Source organism: Macrobrachium rosenbergii, chromosome 55, assembly GCF_040412425.1.
Source record: "Macrobrachium rosenbergii isolate ZJJX-2024 chromosome 55, ASM4041242v1, whole genome shotgun sequence".
NCBI lineage: Eukaryota > Metazoa > Arthropoda > Malacostraca > Decapoda > Palaemonidae > Macrobrachium > Macrobrachium rosenbergii.
In genome coordinates this window covers 62878672-62898832 of record NC_089795.1, presented here as the reverse complement: position 1 = coordinate 62898832, position 20161 = coordinate 62878672, and the positions used below count along the sequence as shown (strand labels likewise).

At 41.9% G+C, this 20161-nt stretch overlaps 1 protein-coding gene across 4 annotated transcripts in view; it reads right to left on the bottom strand.

The window, feature by feature from the left end:
• Window positions 1-20161, bottom strand: part of LOC136835337 (deoxyribodipyrimidine photo-lyase-like) — a 71613-nt gene that overhangs the window by 5729 nt on the left and 45723 nt on the right. For all 4 annotated transcript variants that reach the window (XM_067098703.1, XM_067098700.1, XM_067098704.1 and 1 more), the window contains exons 7-10: window positions 15875-16073; window positions 8317-8509; window positions 6713-6794; window positions 2564-2723 (exon numbers count right to left, since the gene is read on the bottom strand). In XM_067098703.1, the coding sequence (XP_066954804.1) occupies window positions 2564-2723; window positions 6713-6794; window positions 8317-8509; window positions 15875-16073 (634 nt within the window). The remainder of the gene's footprint in view (window positions 1-2563; window positions 2724-6712; window positions 6795-8316; window positions 8510-15874; window positions 16074-20161) is intronic.

The following is a 20161-nucleotide window of genomic DNA, read 5'->3' as shown; positions in this document are numbered from 1 at the left end:
AAAATTAAAATTAATTTTAATATGCTGCAATACAGTAAACCCCCATATTCGTGTTCTCATGCTTTGTGGATTTCTCTATGGGACATATATACACATTACTTGTGGAAAATTTGCCCATTTGCGTTATTTTTCACTGAGAGCTATTCACTAAATACTGTATTTTCATATCATTTTCATGACTAAATGCATTTTTTGTGATAAAACTATTAAAATACTTAGGTACCCAGGTAGTGCTCGAGTTATCATAATTCGCCTTATAATAATTCAATTTTGCGATGGGGTAAACAATGAATACCAATATGGCAATATTTATAAAATATTTTTAAATTTTGCACAGGCGCAGGCAGCAGCGTACAATCAGGCAGCGAGAGAGACCAAATTACAATAGACCAACTTCTTTTCCTCCACCTCTTTATCCCATCTTCTAGTTAAAAAGTAAAAGAGAATGATAAAAGTATTGTTAGTAACGTTATACTCCTGCGTAAATGTGTACAGCCATAAACAACTGAATAAGCAACTGTTGTTTAGCTTATAACCGAATCAGATAACAACAGCAGTGTTGCTTGTATTTCAACCATTGTACAGTAAACAATTACCATAGTTATGTTACAAATGACGTTGAGTAGAATGGGACTGATATATTTTTACATTATACCCTTATTCGCTATAGATAAAAGATTGGCAAGGAAATATACTGCTAAATTTAAGCTGCAAGTTGTAGCTGAAGCTGAGAAAACAATGTTCAAGTTGCTAATGATTATAAATTATTGTGCATCAGCAACATGGATGAAACTTGACGGTAAATAAAATTAGAAAGTATTTTAATCAAAACTACTGGGCATGAAAGAACACATATTACTGCTGTTTTCATACTGATAAAAGATAAATACGTAAAGCTTATATTATGATGAAATCAAGTGAAACTAGCAAATGGAATCTTGATTTTTTTTTTACACAAAAAACATGCCCCCAAACGGCCAACATCATCTATAAATGAAAAAAAGCTAAATTAATTTCACAACGAGAAATATTTAAATTATATTTTGACTTAAAAACACTTCGTATAACGAAAAATACCCTTGCCCCATAAAAATAAAGTACCCAGAGATCCATTTACGCTAACTAGAAGCAAGAAAAGTGCTCTGAACTGAGTTAAATACGGCGAAATAAACTTACTGTGTAATCGATATCCAAACCAAAACAGTGATCACTATGATTGCAATCTATAATAAAAAAATCAATATAAGAATATGGTACAGTATATACAATATTACCGGATACAATGAAGTAAAGCATAACATTTTAAAAGATCCATGGAAAAGATGCATATTCATTATGTTGATGTTTGTATAATATGATATTAATATGTGAATACAGAGTACAGTACAATGTAGGCTAAGCTAATTCTTGTTTGTTATTCAATTTGTACTGAATTATAATAAGTCAATCTGCATGAACCTCCACAATTTGCTGATATTAATAATTACTATACCGTATACGTAGCGTATACTTTATAGTGTACGCTAGCCTACCATATATGTACACATGGTACTGAATACCTTAGTGTAGGCTACGCTATATTCGAGATACGTTTTTTTTCAACAAACGATGGGTTTGTTTGGAACCTAACCCCATCGTAAGCAGGATAATACCTGCATAAGCATTTTTATATTTTTTTTCTGTGTGTTTGAGATCAAAATAGGCAGTTCTAAGTATTTTTAGAAGGGTTTTAAGTATTTGCAGATTTTAGCTATTCACGGGAGGGGGGGGGGTGCCACACCCCGCTGTGAATATGGGGAGTTTACTGTATTATTTCAAGAAAGGATACAAAAAAAATTGCATTTTGGTAATTTTTCAGCTCTGTGGGGCCAGTCAGATAAATAAATGGAGGGTTGACGAGCATACCTCCAAAAATAAAAAAAACAATGATGGTGAAGATAGTCAACCTGCATTCCATCTTCTCATCTATGTCCAAATTTTCTGCATTATTTTCTGCATTACTGACCAGTTCCTCATTGGATGGGTTGGTATCAATCTCGGCTAGCACTCTGGTGGGCCGGCGTTCAATTCTCCGACCGGCCAATGAAGAATTAGAGAAATTCATTTCTGGTAATAGAAATTCATTTCTCGCTATAGTGTGGTTCGGATTCCACATTAAGCTGTAGGTCAAATTGCTAGGTAACCAATTGGTTCTTAGCCACGAAAAATAAATCTAATCCTTCGGGCCAGCCCTAGGCCAGTGGTCTGGTTAAACTAAGGTACACTCTGCATTACTGAAAGATTAAGCTCACTTACCATATAGAGTTTTCTCTAAAAATATAATATGAAACTCTAATTTAGCTACCTTGTCCTCCATTGGAAAATACATGCTAACATGCACAAAGTATACAATTTTTTTTTTTTATCTAAATCAGTCCTTTTAAAGTAAATACAACAATCTATGCTTCTTTAAGGTATGTTTGTCCTTGTGTCTAAAATTGTAATCTCAGATAAATGAAATAGTTCCTAGAGACTAAGAATATGGAGGAATAACACAGTTTAAATAAAGATCACGCCCACTAACCTGTATATCCATTTGGATCACGCCCATCTAAGTTGTATCTGTCATTTAAATATATTGCAGTGGCTAGAGCTTCTTCAGGACTGGCTGACCACTCAAGAATCTTCTTTGCCCAGTAGATACGCACATAACCATGCATTTTGCCATGCTTCATGAGTTCAATCTAAAAATTTAAAAATTCAAACATGAAACTTCCCTTTAACATTCCATAACAATGAACCTGGTTTACATACAAGTTATATAACATGAATAAGATCACACTTTTTCATCACATAAGTTTTACTAATCTAAAGTAATACTAAAATAACATCATATATATATATATATATATATATATATATATATATATATATATATATATATATATATATATATATATATATATACACTATATATATATATATATATATATATATATATATATATATATATATATATATATATATATATATATATATATATATATATATATATATGTATATATATATATATATATATATATATATATCTTCTTTTTTCTTTTAACGTGCTTTTTATTCCCATTTTTTGTATGGGTAAGCATATATGCCTTATTTGAAGGACATATATATATATATATATATATATATATATATATATATATATATATATATATATATATATATATATATATATATATATATATATATATATATATTATTCAACTTAGACGTTATGGAATTTCCATAACACATTATTACTAAGCTAAAGTGATACTGAAATAAACACATTAAAGTTAAGTAACAAATTTATTTTCTTTGGGTACTGAACATTTAACAATATTACTGATAGTCTAAACTAGCAACCATAAGACTCCTAATAAAACGCAGTCCTTCATCCGTTGCTCCCCACCAGTACGGCTCCCTCCTGAAGGTATTCCCCGAAGTGTTCAAACCCGAGTTTCGTCAGGTGCCCGGGGCCCCTGCCAAACACGGGATATATCATCACATCAAGACAAGGGGGCCCCCGATGCACGCAAAGTTCCAGAGGCTTCCCCAACAGCACCTTCAGGAGGCCAAGAAGGCCTTTGCCGAGATGGAACAGATGGGCATATGCAAGAAGGCTCCCAGCCCGTGGGCCTTCCCCCTTCACATGGTACAGAAAGTGGATGGCACCTGGCGACCCTGCGGCGACTACAAGCGGCTCAACCTCGCTGCAGAACCCGACCACTACCCTCTACCAAACGTGCAGGACCTAACAGCCTCCTTCTGCGGGGCCAAAATATTCTCAAAGTTAGATCTCTTGAAATCATATTTTCAGGTACCAGTAGCTCCAGAGGACATCCCCAAAACCGCCATCGTCACGCCTTTTGGGTTCTACGTCTTCGCCTTCTCCACCTTCGGCCTGAGGAACGCAGGGGCGACCTTTCAGAGACTGATGGACAGCATCCTGGGGGACTTGAACTTCTGTGTCTGCTACGGCGATGATATCCTAATTTTTTCCAGATCCCAAAAGGAACACCTACAGCACATCCGGAAGGTCCTGCAGCACCTGCAGGAGAGTGGCCTCGTCGTCAGGTTCAACAAGTGCACCTTCGGCGTCGATAAGGAGGAATTCCTAGGCCACGAGATACCCCCAAGAGGCATCTGCCCAGTTTCATTGAAAGTCGAGGCCATCGTCAGGTCCCCCACCCCTACCTCCGTCAGGGCCGTACAAGAATTCCTCAGAATGGTCAACTACTACAGGAGATTCATCCCGGGGATCACGCACACCATGGGCCCCCTGACGGAGATCCTCAGGACCGTCCAAGACCTTAGAGTGGGGCTCACCAGCAAAGGGCCTTCTCCCCTGACGAAGGCCCTCTACCCAAGAGCAACAGCTTTGGCCCACCATGACCCCAGCGCTCTTCTCCAGCTGACGACGGATGCCAGCAACATCGCCTGCGGGGCTGTCCTGGAACAATTCGTCAACCGATCCCCTTAGCCCATTGCCTTCTTCAGCAGAAAACTCAGCCCCACCGAGTCCTGCTACAGCACCTTCGACAGGGAACTCTTCGCGGTGTACCAGGCGGTACGCCACCACAAGTTCCTCCTGGAGGGTAAGCCCTTCACAATTTGGACGGACTACCAGCCGCTGGTCCACACCTTCACAAAGCTGGGGGATGCACGGTCCTCCAGGCAGCAGCGGCACCTCGCAGCCATCGTGGAGTCCACCTGCACCATCAAGTACCTCCCCAGCAAGAAGAACCCAGTAGCCGACGCCCTCTCGATGATCGAAATCGATGCAGTGCAGCTCGGAATCAACTACGAGGACCTCGCCCGCGAACAAGCCGCTGACCCAGGGACTCCAGCTTACCGCACAGCCATCACGTCGCTGAAGTGGAAGGACGTGCCCCTCGGCCCTGGAGGGCCAACACTGCTGAGCGACCTAAGCACTGGCCAACCACCCCCACTGGTGCCCACCTCCCGTCGTCGGCTGGTCTTCGACATCATCCATGGACTGTCCCACCCCTCTGGAAGAACGACGGCCAGGCTGCTGGCGTAGAAGTTCGTCTGGCACAGCATACGGAAGGACGCGACGGCCTGGGCAAGGCAGTGCATACTGTGCCAGGCCAGCAAAGTAGGGCAGCACACCAAATCTGGGGTGGGCGATTTTCCCCAGCTGGGGAGACGTTTCGGGCACATCCAAGTCGACGTAGTGGGTCCTCTTCCCCCAGCAGGAGGAACAAGATACCTTCTAACAGTCGTCGACCGCTCCACCAAGTGGCCTGAAGCTACGCCCAAGGAAGAAGCCACCTCAAGTGCGTGCGCAGAGGCCCTCCTCTCCAGCTGGATCAGCCGGTTCGGTGTCATGGACCATATAACTACGGACAGGGGGCTGCTTTCCTGTCCTAGCTGTGGACCGCCCTGGCACGCCTGCTGGGGACCACTCACCACAGCACCCCCGCAGCCAATGGAATGGTGGAAAGGTTCCACAGGTCCCTGAAGGCGTCCTTCATGGCTCGTTGCACCTCCCAAGAATTGGAAGTACCAGCTGCCTTGGGTCCTCCTCGGGCTGAGGACCGCCCCCAGAGCCAATGGCGACCCGTCCACAGCAGAAAAGATCTTCAGGAAGACCCTCGTAGTCCCGGGGACCTCATCACAGAGGACCAGGACGACTTAACAACACAGGCTCCGCGATTAGGTTGGGAAGTTTGCCCCCTGCCGGCAGACATAATTATATCAACAGGACGTCCCACTTCGTGCCTCCTGGTCTGTCCTCCGCCACCCACGTCTTCGTCAGGGATGATGCCGTACGTCCACCCTTAACCAGGCCCTACAGGGGGCCTTTCTTCATGCTTGAGAGGAACAAAAAGGCATTCCGGGTAGCCGTCCACGGGAAGGAAGACTGGGTATAGATAGACTGCCTCAAGCCCGCATTTCTGGAGAAAGACGTCAGGGGCACTTCCCAAAGGCCCCCCCGCAGGAGAAGTGGCGCCCCCACAGCCCGCCCCGTCCACAAGAAAACATCATGGGCATCCCCGGAAGGCCCCGAGACCAGGCAGGAGGGCAACCCAACACACCCATCCACAGGGCACCGAAGAAAACGACCAATGCCCCCAGCTGGCATCGAGAAGCCGGGGGCCCCTCCGCCACCCCAGCAGATACCTGCTTTGATCAGACGTTACCTACGTCTTGGGGGAGGAGTATTGTAAAGTCCCCACTCAACGGGTTCTCTGTGATGAACATCCCGTGTTTTGCGGTGCCTCCACATGCGACCTAGGGTCAGACAAACACAATCTTATTATCATTATTGTGAATTGTATATTTATTATTAGCTCATTTGACCTAGTACCACATATATGTGACAGAGTATTTTTATGTCCAACCAGTCATTGTTAATCGTTATGTTTTCTGTATGTACCTGTCCTGTTTTGTGTAGAGAAATAGTTTGACCTCAGGTCACCTGTAAATTTTTGTACCCGTGGTCTCTGCGTATACACAGACGTCCGCACGCCGCTTTATAAGTGGGTCGCTTCATCAATAAACCAGTAGTACTTGTCTTCCTGCTCATTATTTCGGACCTCTCTCACAGGAGTACCACCATACAAGGCAATGTTTTGTCTTTACACAAACATATGCTTAATTTGCTAATTCCTTTTGTAGAATCAACATTTTTCATTTTGCAACACAACAGGGAAAGTATCACACTTACTTGTCCGGCATTCCATAGTTCATCATGAGTTTTGCCTTCGTGGAATAGCTCTCTTGAATATATGTAGCGCCTCTTGTCTAACCTATGATTTGATAAAAAATGAACACTACATCAATATCCACGACACCTACAATCTGGAGCCTATTTTTGTATGTGCTATTTTATCATCTGATTGCAAAACCATGTTACTCAATGCTCAACATACAAACAAATATTTTACGGCAATTGCACTGCAAACCTTAGAGGCTGTCACACCAAGCACAGTAGTTAATGAGGCATAGTACTGCTCACCCTTCTCTGACACCCCATATATATAAACTACATAAGTTCATAAAGTGAGACCTAATCATAAATTCCAGGTTTGTAAATCAGCCAAAAAAATAATGGAGATGTTTTCCAGAGAGCTGTTTACCAAAGGAATTCTTCTAAAATTAGAAATTCAGGATCACTTTAATTTTCCTATATATACATGTACAAACCTGAAGTTTTTGACAGTATCTCCTCGACATATGTAAGTCTTGATTTACATAATTTAGAGATATGAAAGGTTTTGCAAAACACCGAGCAAAAATATCACCAAGACAAGCTGATACAAAGGCAAGGCAGTACATCTAACACACAATCTAACAAGCATTCATTTGACAAGGCCTTAAAGCAGTTGGACTCAAATGCACAACAAGTTGAAGATCTTTGCGGAAAAACTGAAATTACAATTTCATGTTAAAGAATAAATTTTTATAGTGTTACCACTGCTCATCCTCAAAAGAGTTACCTTTATGGTCCCAGGAATACTTAACACTAAACTAGTCAAGCTCCTGTTTATACATTCTACAAGCTTCATACTCAAATATAAACAAACATCCGATACTCAACCTTACCGTTTGCTTACATCTAGCGCTCTCCTCTTACGAAGTCTTCTATACATGAGTGCACTTTCTAAATCAACACAATTTCATATATTTTTCCAGGTATTCTCAGGGCATCTTCCATCATGATTCTTGCTATCCTTATACCTTTGCATTTAGGCATAAAAACACTTATTCTATCTATTCAATCCTTAAAGTCATGTATATCTTACCCTTATCTATCACTAAATTACATAGCTGTACCTCTACTAAAGTAAGGTACTGCTATCTAATAACCTAAGCATGATACCGCAACTCTACCATTTCCATTCAAGTATCACTCTTGGAAACTCATCAGTGCAACTCCCAATATCAAGTCCTGAATGCCTTTTCATTCTTTGCATTTTTGCTCCCTTTCTTGCATCCTCAACTGTTGCATTAATATTCACTACAAATTAAAATTATCACAATAATTCCTGCTTTACCTTTCTCCTATCACTCAAACTGAAAATCCACTTAACAATAAAAGATCATGGAAAGTAAGGGGTAAGGATACTTGTAAGTTTATGAAGTACTAATGCCATACAGCATTCTGTGTAGAAATAAACTGTATGCATTGGCTGATGTACTTGACTTACAATTTCATCTGGGGTGAAGACCAATTCTTGTTTAAAGGTCCATACATTTCAGAAAAGTCTAATTATTTGAACTAAAAACTTTTGTGGACAATAGTACAGCAATAACATCATTCCTTTTTACCTATGATACTCAAGAGTGTTCCTTGCCCATGGAAAAGCTCCATCAAGATTGTCATAATTCTTTTGATAATAACAAAAGTTGTCAGCCAATTCCCGTCTCACTACCATCTGTTCGATAAAGGCATCTACTCCTTCCTTGATTTGGTCACGGTACCTGCGAGCCTCTAAGGCAGTACGCTGTGTTGAAACCTGACCTGAAGAAAAATGTACCAATAAAATCATGCAACCTGTATACTGAAGAGTCACTCTTTACATTTACGATTCTTAAATTATATTACTGTATATACTAAATCTCCAGGAACTTACATTTCTGCAAAATAAACAAAAATTATTAAATATAAAAACAAATGTATGCATGAAGACTTAATGAAGCAAGAAGATAATGGAAAGCATTGCAAATAGTTTTCAACCACTATGGACCACAACATCTCAAATCCCCATACTGACAGTGTTTTATTAACCCTTAAACGCCTACTGGGGGGCGTATCATCGTCGACTAAAATTGTCTGTTGGTGCCAAGTGGACGCACCGTCGTCGACTACAAAAATTTCAACCTTCGGTCAACTTTGACTCGACGAAATGGTAAAACGCAATTGTAAGCTAAAACTCTTACATTCTAGTAATATTCAATCATGTACCTTCCTTTTGTAACAAACTGGAAGTCTCTAGCACAATATTTTGATTTACGCTGGTGAATTTTTGAAAAAAATTTTTTACGCCCGCAACTCGGCGAAAATTTCAGAAATTCTTTTTCATTTTGTCGTAATTTTGCACTGTTCTATATTAACGTTACATAAAGTTTTATATATGAAAATAATGCAAATTTCATGTAAAATACAGCAAATACAACCCATGGTTTTTAGCTTTTATCATTTGGGAAATATTTTCATATAAACCACGATAACTGCCAAAATTTCAACCTTCGGTCAATTTTTGACTCGACCGAAATGGTCAAAAACGCAATTGTGCTAAAAAACTCTTACATTCTATAATATTCAATCATTTACCTTCATTTTGTAAACTGTTTTATATTTCGATTTATGGTGAAAATTTTCTTTACGTCCGGTCAAATTCTTTTCAAATTCATTTATATTAATCGTTACATAAAGTTTTATACGGAAATGTGCGCAATTTCATGTAGAATACAACAGAAAAATAACCTCATGGTTGCTAACTTTATCAGTTTTGAAATATTTTCATATAAATCATAACTGCCAAAAATTTCAACCTTCAGTCAGATTTAGCTCAACCCAATGGTCAAAAAAACGCAATTATAAGCTTAAACTCTTACATTCTAGTAAATATTCAATCATGTACATTTTGCAACAAACTGAAGTCTCTAGCAAATATTTCGATTTATGGTGAATTTCTGAAAAAACTTTTCCTTATGTCTGTCGAACAACATCTCAGAAATTCTTTTACGTCATGTTGTCGTAATGTTTGCATCGTTTTTATTAGTCGATTACATAAACTTTTATATATGAAAATGCTTGTGCAATTTCATGAATACAACAGAAAATAGCTCATGGTTGTAAGCTTTTATCAGTTTTTTGAAATATTTTCATATAAATCCACGATAACTGCAAAATTTCAACCTTGGTCAAACCTTAACTCGACGAAAATGGTAAAAATGCAATTATAAGCTTCAAACGCTTACATTCTAGTAATATTCAATCGTTTACCTTCATTTTGCAATAAATTGAAGTCTCTAACACAATATTTCCATTGACGGTGAACTTTTAAAAAACATTTTCCTTAATCCTTTTGCTGCAACTTTCGGTCGAACATCTCAGAAATTCTTTAAATCACGTTGTTATTTATATTTGCAGTTTTATATTAGTCGTTACATAAAGTTTTATATATGAAAATGTGCGCAATTTCATACAATACAACAAGAAAATAACTCATGGTTGTAGCTTTTATCAGTTTTGAAATACTTTCATATAAATCACGATAAATAGAAAAATTCGACTTTGAGTCCTTTTAACTTAATTTAAATGGTGAAAAAGCTGCAATTAATAGCTAAAACACTTACAGTATAGTAATATTCAATCAATTAGCTTCATTTTTCAACAAACAGAAAGTCTCTGCACAATATTTCGATTTATGGTGAATTTTGAAAAAAACATTTTTTACGTCCGAAGCGTTCTAAATTCATGCATCATTTTGTGATAATATTTTCTCTGTGTTGCTGATCGTTTTACAATTTATTTATATGCCAAAATCATCGCAATTTAGTGTAAAATATAAATAAAAACAAAATAACCGTTAGCTTTAACCGTTTTGCTCTGGCGATTTGTATAAAATTATATATGAAAAATTTTTTTGCGCTGTCATATATTTCAATATTTATATATGATATATAATGATATTTTTCCATTTTCTGATGGTTGCATACTAAAACTTCAGGCAATGACAAAACAATGATCCAAAATGAACTCTTAATCACAAAAACTAAAGCGTGCTGTGATTTTTGAAAAGTTTTTTCTGCTTCAGCGCTAACTCACCAGCGCCGCCAGCATCACGAGGCGTGTTTAAATCAGAGGCTCGGCGTTTAAGGGTTAAGTAAATTACTGTAACAACAAAAATACACAATGTATCAAAAAACCTTACATAAAAAGATACAAACTTCAGTTTGAGATTTCACAGTGACATATATTCACACATAAGTTTTTTTACGCTGGATATAACCTTCACTGGGGTCAGCATATGGTTCTAAGACAAATGTTAATTTTATGGTTCAATTCAAAATGTTGTTTAAAACTTAGGATTTCTGTTTCCACTTAAAACTTCTAAAATAATTATATATATGCTGTATATACAAATACATGATTTCTTCATTTCCTTTCCATGCTTGAATGGTGTTTAAAATTTTCTTGATTCCACCAAGTTTGACTATAACTGCTTAAGAATTTTTCCTTCGTACAGTACTTAGTACTATGACACTTTTACTTTGTTACAAAGCTGTCCAACAAGGATGAAAAATTGGGAAGAGTCTGAACACACTCTAGAACTTCACACTAACCACTTGTGTAGGTTTTACTAGCAAAGACACTACCAATTATACCACGGCAAAAATATGGAATCACACAATATATATTATGCAGCAAATGCATTAAAAGGGCCTAAGGCTTCACAAATCATGATTGTAGTTACAGAAAACCTTGGAAACAACAGTAAACTTGAAAAAACTTTTGAAGTATTTAGGCTTGCACTGATAAATACATACCCTAGTATTCTGTGCCACTTCATATACCTTGCATTTTGTTATACTGTACAAGGCAAGTCTCTGGAATCTTTTAATTTTTTCATTATCTTTATATATACTTCCAAAAATATTGAAATCTACCATATAAGAAGCTAATGCTTACAGTCCTGTCAGCAACCTTTAAGTAGCCTATGTGAGACTGCTTATCTGTTACAGTGCCTTTTGTATATTACTCAATATCTCATAATATTTCAAAGTGCACAGATGCTTAATATGAGGCATAACTTTTTTATATTAAGATTTAATACGAGGCACAACTTATTTACAAAAGGACTTATTTACTTTTGTTGTTTATTCATAGCTTTTCTGAGAGCTAGAGGGGATCTATGATGCTTGCTTATGTATAAAAGTGTCAGCTTACCTCTGTCTTCTTTGTGGCCATCAGACTCAAGCCACAAGAAAGACCCAAGCAAGTTTAACCTTCCTGCCTTCCCCACAATCACAACTAAAAAAAACACTTGCTTGGGCATGTAGTCAATAATTTGGCCCTTATATACATCTTTGGAAATGAATTTCCAATGTAAGACTTACTAATAAAAGAATTATTCCTAATATAAATGACATTACAAATTCATTCACCACAGAGAAAAATATTTATTTACTGAATTCATTCAAACATTCGATTGTTTTTACATTGTCTAATTCATGAAGGGTGGATTGATTATAAAATGTCATACTGTACTTACACTGATTGAATTAAATATCATAGCTACAAAATTATTTTGTTTCTTGTTAATGCTGGGACAGATAGATAAGAGCTAATTTATGAAAAGAGAGCTTACAAAATGCTTTCTAAATTAAATATAGAAGTACAGACAGTCCCCAGTTATTGGTGGGATCAGTTATCGGTGATCCAGTTGGCCCACAGGTTTGCCGTCTGGTGGGCAAGGTAGGAGATGGCTCTACATCCAGACTGGCAGTCTCCCGAAAGCGGAGTCCTCCCCAGGTATGATAGCACCCAAGGAGGCAGCCACTCTGGATACTGTGAATGACCACAGATCCAACCAGGAGACTGCCTGGAGAGTCACCATGGTGGTGGCTTCCAAGGTTGCTGGGAAAGGGAGATGCCTTCTACAGTAAGCCTAGATGGGCCAGGTCCAGGTCAACCTGTTTAGGCAGCAATGCTCCTTCCGAGGGCGTGCAGAATCGCTTCTGTCGAGGCAGAGGAGGGGGAAGCAACTTGCCTAAGCAGTTCGAACGAAGCGAATTGTCTTGCTCTGACACAAGACTATTCACTTGGTCAAGAACCCCTCAGCAAGCATGGACCACAGCAGCCCCAGCAAAACCTTGGGTTCCTTCTTTGGACCCCAGAAGGATTCAAGGAGCGAAGGACAATCCACAGACGAGGCAGCAGTCCCTTCCCCGATGTCGTTGTGCTGATGAATCAGTGCAATGACCTCTGCAAAAGTCCTCTGTATCTCGGGGGTGTCCGCATCCTGGGGAAGAGGACCCTCGAGTCCTTCCAGGGCGCAGTCCTCCCGATCTACTCTCCTGGCAGGAGGGAGAGCTCAATTGACCCTGGGATCCCTTCCTGCACCACGCCAGGCGTGTGATCTGGTTGATCTGAGAACCTGAGGCCAAGTGTAAGCCTTGTAGTGAATTCCCGCAAGATCTACTCACAGAATTCCTCCTGTCCAATTCATGCTCCCTAGGGGAAGCCCAGGAGGTTGAGGGGACAGGTGAGGAGGATTGGGCACCCCCGCCAGTCCTGCTGGCAGAACCAGCAGGAGCAGCGGGCCGTGATTGGTCACCAACCTTCGGTGATGACAGCAACTAGGGGTCGAGGAGAACGCTTCCGCCTCGGTAAAGCATTGTCCTGAGGAGAGTGGAGCGGTTCATGAGGCTGGCCATGTAAACGTGACCGGGGACTGGGTGGAGTCAAACACGTGACTGGCTGGCGAGAACTTGCGCTGTCCTTTAGATGGGCCCCAGTTTTCTTCGAGGCCGGAACCTCGTGACAAGACTGAGCAGGGGATTACTCCGTCTCACCAGGTGTTAGGACTCGAGAGGCTGAAGCACCTTCCCAGGAACCTTGCTTGGCACTCGAGGAAGTGCCAGCAGGAAGAGCCAAGACACCTGCATGTCTAGGCTCTTTCTCTCGTCCTGTGCCCATGTCGGTACGGAGAGAGGTCTCTCCAGTATCAGTCCGGGATGCCCGAGTCTCCTTAGAGACCCGGATACTTGGGGCGGCTCGCAAACGAATGTCCAACACAGTGCCAGCCTTAGAAGCGGACTTCTTCGGCATGGCAACAGGTGTGCAAACCGAGGTCTGCACACCTTCAGCTCCCAAAACGACTGACCTGGGGGTCAACAATTCGGTTCCCTGACCTGCAGGCCAGGGAGAGCCGACCAGAGATCCCTCTACAGGGAAGGCAGTCCCCTAGAAGTACCAGGGCAGGACTTCTTGGTGGGGGGAGGAGACAGCCTTCTTCCTCGACCAATGAGCCTCAGAAGAAGAAATGGAAGAGGTAGCAGACGACGACGAAGACAATGACACCTTCCAAGACCTCTTCTTTGACTTCTTCTTCATCATCTTCTCCATGATGGCAGTCAGATTCCCATCCAGGAGGGAGCAGCAGAAGACGCAGGAGCAGCCAGGGGGGCCAGGGTAGCAGGAGCAACCAGGGCAGTGGAGACGTCAACAATCGAGCCAGCGGCGACCGGGGTAGGTGGAGCCAGGGAAGCCAGGAGTCGAGACATAAGTGGTTGGCATGGGTGGAGCAGGAAAAGGAGCCAGGCAGGGCCAGGAGCCAGGTAAGCCAGGAGCCAGGAGCCAGAGCGGGGTAGAAGCGGAGGTCAGCAACAGCAGGAACATCAGGAGCAAGAACTGTGATGTAGGGCACAGATGAAGTCACCATACTGGAGGGACCTGACAGGGATAGCAGGGCCAGGAGGCCAGGTGGCAGCGGCACAGCGTGACGAGAGGCAGGTGCAAGGCGACAGTCACTGGCATTTTAGCAAAGGGAGTCATGTTGACTATAGACATAGTAGCAGTAGCAGCGGCATGGGTGACCACTGGAACGCCAGACAGACGAGACAGCAGGCCCTTCAATGACAGGACACCAGGTAGACTCATGTGATGCCAGGTAGAAGTAAGGTCTGGAGCCTTCCCACCTAGAGAAGTCTCTACCACCAAACCTGAAGACAAGGTCGGGTCAATGAAGGGAGTCTCTACTCGTTCCAGGGGAAAGGATTCCCCCCTAGAGTGAGGAGAGGCCCGAGAGGATGTCCTGATTGTCTGCTCCCCCGCGGCCTTGAACACCCAACGAAGCAAGTGAAGAAGATGAAGGGGAGTCCTCACCCGAAGGTGAGGCAGCAAGAAGGGGAAGCTTGCCGAGAGGGAGAAACAATCCCGACGGGTCAGCCACCAAGGGAGTCATCAGGGGCATATAACCCTCAGATGACGCCTTGGCGGGCTTCCTTCAGTACTATCTCCTCCCCTCAAACTTCAGGAACAACACTCAGAACATGGTGAAATACGTGAACACACGCCCCTGCAAGAAGGACACAGGGCGTGTGGGTCTCTGTCAATACTATATCGAAAGCAATTACACTTCTTATGCACACCCCAGGGCACACACACTGGGGGAAGGAGAGCTTACGGGGTTTGTCAAAGGCTTTCATAATACCAAACAACAAGAAAAAGACCCCACCACGGAAAATCAGCTCGAGGGAAGTCAGGGCAGAGAGCGAAGAAACACATCCACACCCAATGATGGCCAAAAGCAAATTGGAATGTTTACATCTGGGCAGGCGGGACTCCCGTCTCCCGGATGGTAGGTAACTGCTTAACCACCTTGTTCAAAAGTTCAACGGCCATTTACAGCTTCGCTGAAAGTAATTCCTAATACTGTATAGAGGACCGACGGTTTGTACATTATGTCGGAACACTTTGTATTTATATGCTATACCATAACATGTTTAGTTCTAAGATTATAACAAAATAAAAAGCTTTGAAGTAATTTTTAATATTTTCAAGGGCCACTGATATTCCACCATTTCCAATGATCTGGCAACCAGTCAGTCCCATTAATGCTAGACTATTGGATTTCTTGTAATCATATCCCTAATGGAGGTGGGGTTTCTAGGTGTGTGTTAGGGTTTAACCAGGAGCTCATGTTAGTTACTATAACATTACCCTTACTACTATAATGTATTATCAATAAAAGTCAAATATGAGATAGAAAGAGATATTACAAATGCAGACTCCACAGAAAGACAAAAATCTAATCAAAAGAAAACCTATAACAGAGAACATGCACTGAAAAATTATATTACAAAAATTACTTACCAAAATGTAACCATGGAGAGAGTTCACTTCTTGCATTATCATTTGGATCATTAGCCTTTTCTCCATATTTATACATTCTTTTGGAACAAAACTCATCAAGGACCTGTAACCCTGCTTTAGTTCCAGGCACAGCCCATTCAACAGGTTCTACAGTGCGATCAATCTCTAAAGTGTTGTCTGCTGCTACCCAATCAACTGGCTGTTGAAATGACAAAAACTTCATTTCAGTGTCCAAAACTGCAAAATATGGACAAGCAAAGAGCTGTCTAAGTAACAGTTCTCCTTGTGATAACTATAAATTTTGTAAAACCAAGTCTTACCTTTAGAAATACTTGTTAATACTGTATTAAGAAACGAAAAATATAAAATAAAATTATTTTAAATTCACCAGCTACAGTAGGTGGGTAGGTTGGTTGCAGTGCCTAAGTTAGCCAAACCCAAAGTTTGATATAACTGTAAGTTTTGGGTCAATATCTGATATGACAAAAGGGATTTTGACAAAGGAAAAATCTATTTTTGGGGGAAGACCTGTGTCACCCAGTGAAATTGGTTCCAATTAGCACATTTCTAGGTATAAGATTGCTATATATACCAGAGAAAAAAGCTATGTAGAATGCTGGAGTTACTACCTCCAGTTCGATCATCTTAAACAGATGTCGATATACACCTGGGGTGAGCTATTACGCTTCCACAGGCCTTCTAATAGACTTCTCAATTCTCAAAGTCTCAAATTGGATGAGCCGTTACACACTTGTAACCCAGAATACTCACCCGACCGCCAAGTAGGCGTCATCACGCAGACGGACACGTCATTCCAATTTTAGCACTGGTTGTGTTAACACTCGCGTTCTGTGTGTGATCGTATTTTCCTTTTGGCAGCTCATCATGTCTTCCACCGAGTTTTCTCACCATCTAAGTTGAGTACTAATTCTGGTTGGATTGTTGGTCTTAGAGGCAATTTAATTTTAATCTTATGATTTTCTGTCTTAGTGTTTTGCAGCGCTGCGTCATATGCAGCGTATGCTTTATGTTTGCCTCTTACATTTTGATCTTCAATCTCAACATTTTTGATATTATTATGTGTGTTTTTCTCCTTGTTTTTGTTGACTCCATATAATTTGGAGTTTGTGTATGGCGAAAATATATTTTACTTTGCATCGAAGTTGCTGGTTGGGGACGAGATCAGTGTTTTTAACCTATCCACTATCATTTAGGCTGTGGGTCTCCATTTTCTGACAATAGAATTTGGGTCCCTCTTATCAGTTCCTTCCCCTCCAGCTTTAAAATGTACTCCTTGGTGTGAAGTATTTATTCATGATGTTAGCTGTTTTATACAAGGCAGGATGTCATTTATATTTTTAGATTAAGTTTGGCATTCGTTTTGGCGTTCTGGCGGCCATCTTGGGATACACACGGTATCCTTATGTCCGATGCTGCGGCTTATTATTGGCCTGTCTTTTCGTCAATTCGTTTATGCTTTTATTTACGTATTTAAATATGTTATCCTCAGGCTCCTCTTTCGAATGTTTTTATTCTATTGTTATCCTAGATATAGTTTTTAGCCTTCTCCTTAGGCTGACGTGGCTGTGCTCTTACACGGTGTTAGGGTACCTTAATCTCCCGTTCAGCCATTAGGCTTGGAGGTTAGGTTTGCCTTGTTCACAGTGCCTGTAGCGTGAGGAATCCTCACTTTCCTCCTTCCTGTTTGTTCTAGTCTCGTGTGGCTGGCTGAGCTGAGGACCTTGGTCCTTCTCTCCCCATTACAGTGGCATACCCCACTGGCCCCCCGTCAGTCCAAAAGCTTGGGTTTTGGGTGTAGGCTACGGTCTCTTTCCTCTCGTATGCAGCTCAGTTATCGTCATATGATTTGTGACGTCACCTGTGCGTTTCCCCTGTATGGGGTAGCCGCTCACTGTTGTTCGGTTTCCCCCTCCTGGGTGGTATATTCAGCGTCTGGAGTGCTGCCCACTCGACCAGTCGTCATTCCCAGGTTTATGTCACTTACTCACTTTTCATCCGGGCGGTGTTTCGTAGACTTGCTTCCAATGTCTATCCGGTTGGCAGCTTTTGTGGCGAACATTGTCCCGCGTATGCATGATAACATTCGGGATATTTATTATTATTATTTATTTTCATCTCCGCCGGTCTAGTCCTGTTTTTCGTTGTTCTATCACTACGGTGATATTAACCGGGCATGATTTGTTGGGGAGGTATATCTTTTCCCCCTTCTCCGCCATGGACTCCGTTCCCATAAATGTAAATCCAGCGAAATCAGTGACTTGCGGCGGAGCATTATAACATCCCCTGCGTCGGAGCATTATAACGTCTCCGCTTATTTATGATTTTAAAAACATTCGTCCTTTTTTGCCTTGTTTTTTCCTTGTATTAATCTCGCCGCCGGTCTTATTCTGGCGCCGCCTGTTCTTATGGTACTCATTTACCATCATCCTACTTACAGATGGTACGTTGTGAAGAACCTGGGTGCTCGGCCATTCTCCAGCAATCGTTCGGTCAATGGCGTGCCGCTCGCACTCTAGCTGTGCAGTTCATGTTGGGGATGGAATCGTTTGGCACCCAGAAGGCTGCGAGATTTGTATTCGCCCTTTTGGCTGGACTGGCGTCCGATGAATTGGTAAGTGTCGAGAGTCGACTAATTTGTAGTCTCTTTCGATTATATTACCTCTTATAGCTCTTCCTTTTCAGGAGGGATTTTTATTAACCCCGCCTTCTCTTCCAAGCTAAACCAGTAATCCGCTCCGCAGCGCTGTCATCTCTGAAGTCCTGGGTCGGTGGATTCGGGAGGAATGTGGCAGCCGGCAAACCGTACGTTCTTTCAGAGGAGATATGTAATCTCTCTACCCTGGTGCCCGAGTTTCGCCGCTTTACCAAATGACTTAGCCGCCGATCATTGAAGAGATTCGGCTGGATACACAATCCTCCCAAGACGACGCCCTGTGCGGAGAAGTAGCGGAAGAGGTGGTGGCTATTAATTTACATTCAGAACCCATGATTGTCGAAGTTGACGTCCATCAGGTTGAAGGTAGGGTGGTAAGTGAGACAGGCGGGGTTGGTGTGTATGTTCCATCTCTTAAATCACCGTCTTCTTCTTCCTCTTCATTCCAGGGTTTCCCGAATCCAGCTAACCTTGGGGACAGATCTCACTCTGTCAGGCCCAAGGTAAAAACACAGAAAAAGAAAGATTCTTCAAAACCTTCTAAACCTCAAAGGTTTCCCTCTCTGTCATCTCCGGTTCCCAAACCGGTGTCACCAACAATTAAGGCTGCTCCCCCTCATAAGGGGTCGAGATCCAGAATTTCGAAAGCTAAGTCTCTGCCTGACTTTGATTCTGAGGCCTTCATAAATCTTTTGATGGAGAAGATCGACTCTAAAGCTGACGCTAAGCTTGATGGTATTGCTTCAAGCCTGAAGTCTTCGAGAGTCTATGCAATCTTTGACAGAGAAGGTAGAAGCTCAAGAAAGTCTAATTTCGGGTTCATCCAGTCGAGCAGCGCACCAGTCCCATGTGGTCCCGGATGCCTCCAAACTGCCTCCCTTCGATAAAAGGGAACCCATGGCGTCTGGCTTTACATGCTCCCTTGCATAATGACACTTTGACCATCGAAGGTTTAGGCACCCGTCGCTTGGAGGAACTGGAGTTCTTCCGCCCGACTTAGTTCTCCCTATCCAGGTTTCGCCAGTCTAACGGAAGAAGCCTGGGTTAGTCTGATAAGGTCCCTAAGGAGATGGTTATCTTTCCAAGGATCAGGCTCACTCTACTCTGTTGCGCGCTCTCACCAGTTGGGGTGAGAGAACACTAAACTCACTCCTTTCAAAGGACTTTCACGATGTTCTCTACTGGCGTGCCATTCCGACTCACTTGCACTACTAAAATTGCGGAGCTGACTCTTCCAAGCGGGTTTGGATGGCAAGCCTATGCCCTCAGCTCGGGAAACGGATTCCACTTCTCCTTTTTCCGGAGATTCGGTGTTGGTTGGGAGCTCCGGCAACTTTTACAGTAAAGCTCTCGATCCTGAGTGTGCCTCCGCCTTGTTCAGTGAGCATCTTCCTCGAATTCAGAAGCTTTGCTCAAAGCAGAATTTGAAGCCAGGTGCAGGTTAGGTCGTTCCCTGCACGCAGTCACTATGTCAGAAGTAACAGCTCTAGCCTATCATGACGAGCCCTTGTTTCAGGTGGTTACAAAGTCTTTTCTGGCTTCCTTCCAGTCAGATCTTTATGACTTTGTAGTAGCCAGACAAAATTGCAGAAAACACATCTTTACGGAGACCA